Source organism: Thermobia domestica, chromosome 13 (assembly GCF_964235325.1).
Source record: "Thermobia domestica chromosome 13, izTheDome1.hap1.1, whole genome shotgun sequence".
NCBI classification, from domain to species: domain Eukaryota; kingdom Metazoa; phylum Arthropoda; class Insecta; order Zygentoma; family Lepismatidae; genus Thermobia; species Thermobia domestica.
The window spans coordinates 28,975,316-28,988,912 of NC_137466.1; the positions used below are offsets into that span (position 1 = coordinate 28,975,316).

The window sequence follows — 13,597 nt, forward strand, 5'->3', positions numbered from 1 at the left end:
AATAATAATAATAATAATAATAATAATAATAATAATAATAATAATAATAATAATAATAATAATAATAATAATAATAATAATAATAATAATAATAATAATAATAATAATAATAATAATAATAATAATAATAATAATAATAATAATAATAATAATAATAATAATAATAATAATAATAATAATAATAATAATAATAATAATAATAATAATAATAATAATAATAATAATAATAATAATAATAATAATAATAATAATAATAATAATAATAATAATAATAATAATAATAATAATAATAATAATAATAATAATAATAATAATAATACTGTTGTATGAACTACGAGATGATGTTGAAACTTTCCTGGCTTTGCCCAAAAAGAGTCGAGGTACAGGGATGAAATTAGACAGTTATTCAACATATTTCCCCTGGGACTGATGCGCTTGATACAGCGATAATGCAGCTTTTCTAATCCTTACAAATAAATGTTCTTTTGGTTAGGCCTAAAATCAAGTTTTCGTAGCATGTTGGACCTCAGAGATATTCTCTCAAAATGTTGTCCGCTGAGGTGTTTCTTCAAGTTTGAGAACAAATAATAATCAGAAAGCGCCAATTAGGTGAATAGAGGAATGGTGAATCAACTGGAATCTCAGTGTTCAATTTTGCAGCCACAACGTGCGACAGTGAGCTAGACTGTTGTTGGGGAATGAGAATCCCTTTGGACAAATTTCGCGGCGTTCCCTCTTCCGGTGATATTAAGAATTCCGATGTAGGTAGTCCACCAACAAAAGTCTTTCTTTGTCCCAGAAAATTGAAATCATGACCTTCTCTGTTGATTTTATGAAACCTTTTGGTGCGGAGCACCACCACCACCATATTAATTGATCATTGGTGAGTGGCACCACCATATTAATTGATCATTGGTCTCTGGATCATACGTATGGACCTGGTTTCATCGTCAGTTCACTAATCAGGAAACAAGTTGGAGCACTAGCCTAAAAAATGGGCCTTGGTTCCTTTGTTTCGACTGTTCAGACATTTCGGCACCACTTTGCTGCGTAAAACTTCCGTGCCTAGTATGTATATATAAACGCCCTGGCCAAATGACTTGTCTCATAGCAGCCGGGTTGAATGAACGTGCACATGCTAGTGCTGCGTATACATGAATCATAACATAAAATCGTAAGTTGATAGAATGATTGTACAAACACAGTGTAGAACATTTATCATTTTTATAAAGATACGCAAGTCTTACGCCATATACTCCAATGATAAATATGGTTTGAGTGTTATATCATTCCCTTCATGAACTTCTCGTTACACTTAAGGATTCTAGTAACTTCTAGATGAAATTAAGACAAGTGAATGTTGTTTCACAGTTGAAACTATGTAATACTTCCAAACCATCCGAATACAATACTTAAAACTTCGAAGAAGTCGGATGCATCTACAGCTACTGGATGTAATCCACAATGTTATTGTGCTTTTGTTATAATTATGAAGGTTTATTTCCTGGTCTGCACAATTCCAATTGCTTGTTTCTTAAAGTCATTGCGAATTCATTAGTTAATAAAAGAATCATATGTGCTCATTTAAAACCTACTTAGGGAATCTGTAGGACAAACGTAATATTTTAATATGGATAATTATTATCAACCGCTAACCACTTCTCTATATATTAGCAGTTTTGCAACCGTTTCCTCGTATACAAAATTCTTAGGTATTATGTTTTAATGTTAAAAAAAAAAGAAAGAAAGAAAGAAAGAAAAGAAAAAGAAAAAGACCTCTAGAAATAACACAAAAGGGAAAATGTGGCAACAACAGATCTGTCACCCTCACTGACTTTCCTTTGATCAGCCATAAATAAGCCCCAAAAAAGAACATGTTCCTGAGTCCATATATATATAACATTTCTCGCTATTCCTTAGTTTTTGTTCAGTGGCGAAATGTTGATTACCACAAATCAACCAAAAATCATTAATTTGGATCATTTCCAGTTTGAATAGAGAATTAAGGGAGGGTATATAATCTATTCTTGGGACGCTGAATAGATTGCAAAAGAAGTGCTTCTCTATATCTTTTCCAGTTCTTGCTCTATGAAAATCAGTATTGAAAACAGAAGTACTATAGATTGAACTACTTCCCGTTTCGATAGTGTGTTGCAGGTTGTGATTGCAGAAAAATGTTCCTCGCTGTCTATTACTATTTTTGTTCTATGGCGATAAATATTGAAACCCGAAATGATTATTTTTAATTACTTCTGGTTTGAATAGAAGGTTAATGGAGAAAACAGGACCTGTTTCTGGGGTGCTGAATCGATTGCAAAATCCGCATCTCGATATCTCCTATTGTTTTGGCTGTGATAACTGACGACAGACGAACGGACGGACAAACCCGTTCTGTAAGACTTCCGACACTTATGCATAGCATAGTTTGAAAATCTAAAAAATCAGGTCAAATTTTGTATGTGAATTTACAAAATGAAACGAGACGAGGACATCTTTTTCGACAATCGAAACTAGAAAAAAAATCTTTGAGAAGAGAAACGAGATGTGACTTACAAAATTTAGATAAGAAAACCCTATTTCTCGTGTCGACTCGTGAACACCTCTATATCAGACGTATTTCTTATTATATTGGTAATAGTATTTGAACCGTGTTACACAATAGGATTCAGTGTTTATTAAAATTGGAGAGTGCGTCTATTACAGTACGTTCCTTAGGTTTTGCTACAGTCAGTAGTTACTATTTATATAACACTTATATTCTATTGCTATAGTATTTAATCAGTGTTCAAGGGAGACGTTTATGCTTATTATGTTATATTGCTCTAGTTTCCAGGAAAATGTTTACTTTATCTGAGTTACGGGAAAGTAAAAGAAAAGTGTTTTGTGAATTACAAAAAAATACCGAAAAAAAGGAAGAAGGAAAAATAGTCACTGACCATCCCTTTCTTACATAAGGCAACGTCGTACAAGCATTGATGGATCGGTTTTGCCAACGGGAGAGTTGTCCGCTGACGTTATTTCGGTGCTGTTTTACGTTTTTTTTTTTTTGGGGGGGGGGGGAGGGAGGGACCATGCCTTTGAGTTTCTGGAACTGTATAAGAGGATATAATGAACAGAATATACAATTGAACCACATTGAGCCTTCGCAGGATGGTATTCACAAAAGCAATAGATGATTTAAAAATAGGCCAGATTGTCACTATGAAACAATATGTAAGGGAAGTGTCGGACACAGCTTGAGAATTAAAAATATCAAATGAGAAGCGTTTCAAGATTGTATAATGCCTACATGATGGAGGGAAAACAAGTGCTTCAACATCCTGTGGCCATCGACCCAAAGCCCTGTCGAATTGTGATCGTCGTTTAAAGAAAATGCTGAAGGCAAATCGTGAAACTTGACGTATAACAACGTTTCAGCTCACGAAGGCATTTAATGAGAACCGAGGTACAGCAATTTCCGAACATATAGTGCGACGGGAACTAAATCCTGTAGGGCTTGGAAATCGCCGCCTCACACGCAAACCGTATTTGATCACGATAAAAGAAAAGCGACACCCCGTCAAGACTACTGTCAATGGGATATGGAAATATTATAGAAACAGGTGGTGTGGAACGATGAGAGCAATTTATACTGTTAACAACAGATAGGAGATGACGAGTGCGATGGGAAGAGCAAGCTGCTCTTCACCCAGATTGCATTGATCCTGTTGTGCAAGATGATGGCGGTGGTGTGCTTGTCTGGGGAGCGTTTGGTTGGAATGGTATGGGACAGTTTGTTACCTCAAAACGTCACAGAAATATCGAAGAGTATCTGGAACATCTGAAGAGTGTTGTTAAGTCCTTAATGGAAGACTGTTTTCCGGATGGTGATGGGATCTACCAGGACAACAACGCGACACTACATCGGTCCAAGGCTATTAACAGTGGTTTACGAGCAGTTGGCTGTTTGGACATCTGGACTGGCCTGCAAAAAGCCCTGACATGGGCTCAATTGAAAACCTGTGAGATGAGTTGAAAACAGAAGCCTACGCCTTCTTGACCGGTTGCCTAGGAATTTAACAGAACTGGACGCAGCTCTTCCCTAGGCAGAATAGGGCAATATCTCCCTCGATAAATGCCATGACCTTATTGCATGACTTCCAAGACGTGTGGAAGCTGTATTCTGACCAAAGGGTGTTCATATATAGATAGATAGATAGCTTAAACTGATCTTTGATAACAAGTACATACATATCTCAAAGATCAAATTATGGACAGTATCGCAAGTTGCCAGGTCTGTTGAAATTCGAGGGTCGCCAAACCTTCAACGTGAAATGGCCAGTCTTGAAATGAGCTATACAGACTGTGATAGTGCTGTAGGAAGGATACTGCTTCCCTATGTTTTCGACATCTCAGCGTGAATGTCCTTCGCGGACTTGCTCTAGAGAAAACAAAAATTTCATGACGGTTCTATATTTTAAAGCAGTGAAACTTCCTCGAATCTCCATTATCATTGCTTCAAGCCGTATAATATTATATACATTCATTACCGTACGTAAGATATTAAGCTTTTATACGAACCTTCGAAGGTTTCATCTGGATGGAGAGGACAAAGTCAGGAATTTTTCAGCACGCCTCGCATTTCTTCCGAAATCAGTATTTAAAACTATAGTTATGCGCAGATAACACAGAACTATTGCGAATAGTAAATTATGAAACCGTTACTACATCTTTTTACCACAAAATCTGGTTACAGTATATTACTAGTGCAAAAATATGTGTATATTAGAAGTCAACTATAAAAAAATTAAAGCACGCCATTAATTAAGAAACTCAACATTATATAAACAGACAACCAAAAAACAAATATTATATATATACCAATCAGAAACAGGCCGAGATGATTTTTGAGTATGGAGAAGCACATGGAATTTGGTAGGCAGGCAGCTCGATTATACAACGATTGATATCCCAATAGACGCCAACCGCATCATACAACATTTGCAACGCTGTTTCGTCGTTTGTGTGAGGCCGAAACGTTTCACCCTGCCATGTATGACACGGGAAGACCACGTGAGGAACGCACTGTGCATGCCGAAGAACGTATTTTATATGTGCTCGATGACCCGAGTGTAAGTTCCAGGGAGCTTGTCCGTCAGCATAATGTCAGTCATAAAATAGTGTTGTCGATCCTTCATGCCAACAATTTTACCCCTCTCACCAGGGGATTTTCCTCCCAGGCTGGACTTTTGCAATCAGGTTTTCCATTTGGTGGCAACAACTGTCGGTTTTCTCTCCTCCATTTTGTTCACAGATGAAGCCCAATTTGGAAGGGATGATATCAAGAATTTTCATAATAGTCATCTGTGGTCTGTGGATAATCCACACAGAATGGTACAGGCCCGCCACCAGTTTCGTATCAACGTTTGGGCAGGGATTCTGGGTGACCATCTCATTGGACCAGTTGTTCTTCCACAACGACTCACTGGGCCTATCTATTTGAACTTCTTGCGCGAGATACTTCCTACACTTCTGGAGGATGTGCCGTTGGTCTTAGGACAACGTATGTGGTATATGCACGATGGTGCCCCGGCGCAGTTCTGTCGCCCCGTGCGTGATTATTTGAACACTGTTTTCCCGGGCAAGTGGATCGGCCGGATAGTCCTGTAATCGCCTGCGCGGTTGCCGGATTAAAACCCTCTGGATTTCTATTTATGGGGGCATCTCAAAACTGTTGCTTATGCTACTCCGGTACCTGATATCCAAATGTTGGAACAACGCGTCCGAGCTGCTTGTGACGCTTTGCGGGAAGAACCAGACACGTTTCGACGTGTGCGCCGGTCTGTGCGACGACGTCTCAATGCCTGTGTTCAGAGTGGTGGACGTCATTTTGAGCATCTTCTTTAGTGTTGCCACAGGTAAGACTGTTGTAAGACTTCTGAAACCTTCAGCGTCAATCTTTGTGTTACTTATTCATCACGGACACCAGTACGAGATGTAGTGTATCATCCTTGAAAATACAGTCCATATTTGCCTGTTCGCATGCTTACTTTTGTCCATGTCTTCCATGCCTCAGTTGCCTACTCGGTAGGGCCTACAGCGATTCTCGGCCCTGCAATGTCTGCGTACTCTGCTTGTTGCGGAACCGCTGCACCAACACCCATGTCCGGCGGTGTTCCCTTGAATTGGTCCCCGACGCTGCAATGGGGAATCCCCACTTTTCCAGCTCTCACCCCACAGTCCGTACGTAAGCCATACGTAACACGTCATAGTACATAGGTCTGTTGCACTTTTCACTGCCCCTACCACGTCTGCTGTGCGGAATCCCCTTCTTCCTGTATGGACTCCCATTGCGCAGTTCCATCTGCTCCATTCTGTTTGCACCATCAGTTCCCTTCAGTATGATTTTCTTTCTCATTTTGTGGACCGACGTCACTATCTCAATTCGTTCGGGAGATATTCTACTTTACCCACGGTGTGTGGGCGATCTTTTGCTCGGTTCCTGCTGGAACACGCCGCCTCTTTCGACTTCTGTTAATGACTTGTTTCCTTGTTTCTAGTTGTGGAGTCAGCTCCTGAAGTGTATTCACCCACACGTCATATCCACAACTTCATTGTTGGTCACCATCAGTACCTGGTGGTTATGCAACCACACATACCTAATATGACGTGTCCATCAATTCGTCTCTGAGATCTCGACATGGTTACAACTAATTATGATTACCAGGTGGAAAACCTATCCATTCACGCCTATTTTGACGTATCTTTACCTGACAGTTTCTCCGGGAGTCCATACGCTCATTTGGGGAATCCCCTGTGCACTGATTTCACGATTTCGACATACCCATCTTTGAATAGAGCAAGTTTCGTTCCTTTGAGGTGACCATGAAGCCTTACCTCTATCATTCGAAATAGAGAAGATATAGCGCTCTAAAGTGTATTTTGCCACGTTTTCGGCATCATGTAGCTCCGAAACTGTGTCCTAGAGAAAATTGCAAAGGGACTTTTTTTCTTGTTTCGGTGTCGGGAATCACCTCCCGAATTTTCTCGATGGAGTTCCCTACCACTCACTCACTCTCTCACTCTCTCTCTCTCTCTCTCTCTCTCTCTCTCTCTCTCTCTCTCTATATATATATATATATATATATATATATATATATATATATATATATATATATATATATACAGTATATCATTTTATTTCATTTATTTGCCTGCTTCATTAGCTTACAAAGCATGAGAAATTCTCATGTAAGCATTACAGTTGTCAGAAAGAAAAAAAAAATACAATATTGTCAAGTACCAGAGGTATACATCATGCATCTTTCTAAAATACAAAACCACATAATAGATATATTAAATATAAACACATGACAATTTACATTATAATTAGGTAACTGTTTGTACCACACCAGGCATGTACTCACGAGTAAGTATCTGTTACCAACTCTTCACTTAATGAGCCATTTAAATATTCTTTAATGGTGTAATAGCACTTTTCAGCGAGTAGATTATATAACGTCTTACCAAGAATGGAAACATTGGTCATATTTTTCAAGTACAGAGGAAGTTGATTATACAATCTGACACAATTCATGTACACGGTTTTGCTTATATTAGCATATTTTTGATGCATCACAAGTATGTCACTACCTTGTCTTGTATTATGGCTATGAACATTTTTGTTAAAGATAAAAAGATGCTTGTTTTTCACAGTAAAAAGAATAGATTTATAGATGTATAAGCTGGGGAGTGTTAAAATTTTTGCTTCTATGAAAAAGTTTTTACATGTCGATTTTGTGGGTAATCCAAAAATTATTCTAATCGATTTCTTTTGCAATTGGAAGGTGCTCAAACTATTTTCAGCAGATCCCCAGTGTATTATGCCGAAGTTAATTAATGAATTAAACTTGGCGTAGTAAAAGCTAAGAAGTGCTTCTCTCGACACAGTACCTTGAAGTTTGTATAAGGCAAAAACACACGTTACTTAGTTTCTTGTTTAAAGTGGAGATATGAGCAGACCTTGAAAGATCGTCACGTATGATTACACCTAAAAGCTTTGTCGTGCAAGAATATTGGAGCAAGTTAGAAGATATTTTTATTCCAGGTGATGTACGCGGTTTTCTTGGAAAATGAATCGATTTATAATTTACCTATTCGCTATTAACCATTTTACTAATTTGTCCGTAAAAAAGTCACATTTCTTCTCAACTTCTTCAATTGATTTTACTGATATTATCATACTGATGTCATCAGCATATAGAATACATTTTGCTGGATACATATATTCTAACAAGTCATTTATAGATACCAGGAAGAGAATAGGACCCAAAATGGAACCTTGAGGAACACCTCTGATTACAGTTGATAAAGACGAACAAGTTGCTTGAAACCCATCTGTAGCTAATTTTGATATTTGTACCGCTGAGAAACCAGTTGTTAGCTACTCCTCTAATACAATAAACATACAACTTGCTTAAAAGAATAGCATGATCAATTGTATCAAAAGCTTTGGATAAATCGATGAATAGGCCAACAATATACTTACTGTTTATTAATTCAAGAGTTATATTGAACATGTAATCAAACAAGGCTGTTTCAATACTTTTCTTATTTTGGAAGCCATGTTGCGATGGTGATAGTAAGTTACATGACTTCAAAAAATTGCAGAGTCGTGACTTCATCACATACTCAAAAATTTTTGAAAACGTGGAAAGAATGGAGACTGGGCGATAATTTCTTACATCATGCATACTGCCCTTTTTATGGAGAGGAAATACTTTTGCAACTTTTAACACTGATGGAAAATATACTTTCTCAAGAGATAGGTTTACTAAATAACAGATGATTTACAATGAAAGGAAAACAAAATTTGGTAACAGTCACTGAAACCATCAAAACCTGAAGATCCCGAATTAGATATCATACTCAATATTTTCCATAACTCCTCTACTGTCGCTGGAATTAAAAACAAAGTATGTGAATGCATTGGAATTTTCATCAAATCATCCTAACTCGCTTGAATGGGGTTAGGTGATGGTATACTATCTAGAAAATAATCATTGAAGAAATGGAGCTACTTGATAGTAATTTAGCTGTTTTAATTACTCTTCTGTATATTTTCCTGTACTTATATATATTAGAGAGAGAGTGAGAGAGATATACAGCTAATGTAATATTCTTCCTTATGTAGGAGTAAGTTTAATGCCTATTAAACAACTCTAGATCATGAACAGTGTTATTGATTGAAAATATGTGATTATTTTGTGCAGTAAATAAAAATGTTTCAAAATATAAAGTGATATTAAAACTTTATTTTAAATGTTAATATCATTGCTTCCGCGTATGTCAATGTCAACAATAAGGATGGGAGATATCCGTAGAATTCCAAATCCAAAATTGTTTTGTGCTCAAGATACCTGTTGATATTTTGCTGAGTTCGAAAAAATGCGTTTATTCATTCCTCATACTAAGGTGCAATATTATTACATTACCAAAAAACAACCACTCACTTTTGAAAAGCTTGTCTATACTCTTACCTATAAGCATAAATAAATCAAATAGAAATTATTCCTCTGTAGTTTTATTTATATCTATTTAAGTATAATAATACTGAATTGTCCTATGTACAGTTGTAAATTATATAGTTTTAAATAAAAAGATAGATGGCTGAGATATTTCAAACGAGACTTAAATATTAAATTCAAATTTTTTGTTGTTTAATTTGAGTCATTTTGTCTGCACGACACGTTTATAAAATATGAACTTACGAATTGTTGCTGTGCTGACGACAAGCCAGGAGAAGGACTCTGCTCATCACCGCCAGGACGAGAAGGACCTGGAAGGCCACGAGACCGCCCTCTTGCACGGCCTCTAGCACGAGTAGTTGGTTCCATTCTGAAACTGAAACAAAGAATATATACGGTATTCATTAGAAATGAATTCAAATACAATGCTAACAACTATTAATTTCTCAACACTTGGAGGATGATAATGGTAAGAAATATTTTTAAACTTGTGAGTAAATTGGAAAAGGAAGTTGGGCATTCTCCTGTAATGCAATGCAATGCCACATACAAGCAAGCCTCCCCTGTCATATGCAAGTATATTTCCTAACTTCAACTACTTCATACTATTCTGTGATTCGATTTCAATCATTTCACTATATAACTCAATTTCGATGAAGATGACGCTTACCATCTTCCCCCGAAACGTTCAATATAAGTAAGGAATTATAAACTTCCTGATCTATATTATAAAATTGAAAGTGAATATGTTTGTAACTTAATGCTTGAACCACCTGACCGATCTCGATCAAATTTTCAACATAGATGAGGTTCGGGCCTGGGATGCTCCACGTTGACAGTGCAACGTAGGGAAAAGATATATATATATATAATAAAAATGAAAGTGCCTTTTTATGAATTCATCACTCTTAAACCACTCCACCGATCTCTATCAAATTTTCAACGTAGGTGAGGTTCGTACCTAGCATGGCTTTTATCATATCACTTTGACGGTGCAACTTACAGAACGAGAAGAAGGGAAGATATTTAAAAATGATCGATACTGGTGTCGAACCTTTAGTTTTCGGGATCGCTGAGATGAACAGTTACACTTCCGATCCCGTTTAAATCATAATTCAGCTCCGCAACTTAGGGGAAGGGGAAGGAGGAGATATATAAAAATGATCGAAAATGACCAATATCAATGTCGAATCCATAGTTTTCGGGGTTGCTGAGATGAACAGTAACACTTCTGATACCATGCCCCGCAACATGGGGGAGGAAGGTATATAAAATAATCGAAAATGACCGGCATTAGTGCCGAATCCATAGTTTTTGAGGTCACTAAGATGAACAGTGACACTTCCGATGTCGTTTAAATCCAAATTCGGGCACACAGCATGGGGAAGGAGGGGGAAAGAATAAAAAAATGATCGAAAATAACATATCAGAAAGCGCTTTAGTAATAGTAAAAAGTGACTGACTAACGGAACATATTACTATTTTCCTTAATTTAACCCAGCAAAGCGAGTAATCGATGTTAGTGTATTACAAAGAAGGAAACTTCGTTCAAGTAACATGGATCCTGAGAAGCAAATTAGTTCAGATTTTTACATAGAACAGGTAAATAAAACATATTTCTTTTACATTTTTCACAGAAATGACAAATACATGTTATTGATTCCTTGAAAAGAGGCAGGTTGGAAAGGAAAAACAGCAAAGATAAAGTGGATTGGTACTCCATTGAATTAGCGTGTTTTCGATAAACTAAATAAATGTTTTAAATATATTATTTTTAACTTCACTGCCGTTGCCTCGATATTACAAAAAATAATCTTACAGGTTTACAGAGTTATTTCGCCGATCCCATAATATCATCAAGTGTTAAATGTAAGGAGTCATACATGGGAATGACAACAAAGAGAAAAGTAAAATAAGAATATCAAAAATATTCACAGACTTGAAGTCAAAATGTCTACGTGACTCATTATCGAATACAGAATCTTTGGTTTGGAGTGGTTGTACTGGGAAGGAAAAGGTAAGCATAGGTAACAATATCCTTGCATGTACCAATCACATGTTATAGTTGGGTGAAGTACACTAGTTGCTGGGAGGGTTTGTAAGTTTTACCGCGTTAAGGCTATTAGTGTTCTAGACAGGTCTTTTTCTTAAACCAATGCTTAGAGTTATCAGACATCAGTATTTTGTACGGACAGTTCGTATTTTAAGGCTTATGTCCGAGTCCGTATCGCACTTTCAAAAACGGGTTTTCGACTCGGAAAATAGATTAATTAGTTACTATTTCCTTACTATTTCACCTATTACACACTTATCACGGAAAATAGTAGAGTTTCGTACTCTTTGCTTTTAAAGATGTACGAAAGATCAGGAAATTTGTGGTCTCTACGAGAAAACCAGCAGTCTGTGGGGTGAGTTTACAGACGGTGCAGAGATTGTGAACCAGGAGAAAAAGTCTCTTAGTGAAACTGAAAAAACGTTATTTCGATTCACGGGCAAGAAGTCTTGTTTTGAAAAGCCAATCACAGATATCAATTTGAAGCCCCTTAGCTTCGATGAATGTCTTGTTTAAAGTATTTGAAAACATAACATGTAATGAACCAACTATCATTAAAGTTTAAGAAAATTAAAAAGTCAATATCTTGTGCATTATATATATATATATATATATATATATATATATATATATATATATATATATATAAAACAGATTAGTCCACTTATATTAACTTTCAGGATACTAATTCAATTACCGTGTAGTTTTATTGTTTATTTATTTATAGGGTCAGTGAGAGTAATTATGAAACACTGCCTATGAAGGGTAATTATCAGACACCCCTTCCTGATCTTCAACCACTGTACATAAATACAAATTAAGAGCACAGGCATTTTGTAACATTTTCACAAAGTCTACATTGTTAAGTTTCAGTTTACAAAAGTTTGGATGTACCAATTTTTTAAACAAATTCATTCAAAAAAAAAAAAAAAGTTTTGAAATTTGAAATCCTATCATTAACTTTTCTAACTACTCGTGCAGTAATATCATTATTGTGAAACCAATGGGTGTTGATGGAAGCCTCGTAGGTCTGCAGTTACAGGTTAAGTTGAATTTGTCCCTTCGGCTTTTGTTTCAGATTTACGAATTTTGTTGTTGTTGTATCTCATTTTGTTTTATGAGACGCATGCTAGATTAATGTATTTGAGATGTATTTGAGAAATAATTGGATTCTATCTCTGTATCCTAGTATGTTAAGTTTCAAAAAAGCTGTATTCTGTAGATTAGGTAGTTCTATAATCTTGTTTCTTAGTAACTTTCAAAGTTGTAGACCTACATTATTTTGTTGAAAATAGCCTAGGATGCATATCAATATAATAAAACATAAAGACATAGAAGTAGCCTAAGTTGTTTTTTAATGAACAGTCTAGAACTTGGTCTAAATTTGTTTCATAAGCCTGTTTTATAACCCGAAACTATCTAATATAGGCTATTAGCATATAGGCCTATTATAGTCAACTCACAAAAATGTCAGAATAACGTCAGTAACTATTTCCACTGTCTTTCTCAGTTACTTTCTTGTAACTCAGCCAAATATTTATATATCTTTATCTAATAAACACAAAATAACTATGACTCCTTTGTCTCACAATTGGACTCCTTCATACCTCAATATCACACACAGAAAGCTGGGGACAACAGGTGAATCATAATTACCCAGCCAGTGTCTCATAATTCTCCTTTTAGAGGGAAATTTCTTGGCAGCAAATTGTTACTCTAGTGGCACCATAAACTGCTGCCTAGGTTAACTGCTTTCAAAACTAATGTAAGCTAAGTAGCGTGAAAAAGTTGTGAAATCTGTCTTATAATTACCCTCACTATATATCTGGGCATTATCGGCATCTATGGCCTTAAGCCCGTCACGTATGGGGGATGACGTCGGGCGAGCACACTGTCCGGGGAAGTATGGGAAGGAAGGAAGCGGCGGCCTGGGACCCATGTTCGGTGCTATCCCAGCATTTGCCTGGTGTAAATAACGGATACTCAGAAAAAAATAAACTCCCTCAGTCTGGCTGGTCTGAAAAAACTGTTAAACTTT

General features: G+C 36.4%; 1 protein-coding gene across 3 annotated transcripts in view; it reads right to left on the bottom strand.

Annotated features, from left to right (window-relative positions):
• LOC145668063 (piwi-like protein Siwi) overlaps nt 1-13,597 on the bottom strand; it is a 219,683-nt gene that overhangs the window by 188,287 nt on the left and 17,799 nt on the right. For all 3 annotated transcript variants that reach the window (XM_081735562.1, XM_081735563.1, XM_081735561.1), the window contains exon 2: nt 9,750-9,882. In XM_081735562.1, coding sequence (XP_081591688.1) covers nt 9,750-9,875 — 126 coding nt within the window. In that variant the 5' untranslated portion in view covers nt 9,876-9,882. The remainder of the gene's footprint in view (nt 1-9,749; nt 9,883-13,597) is intronic.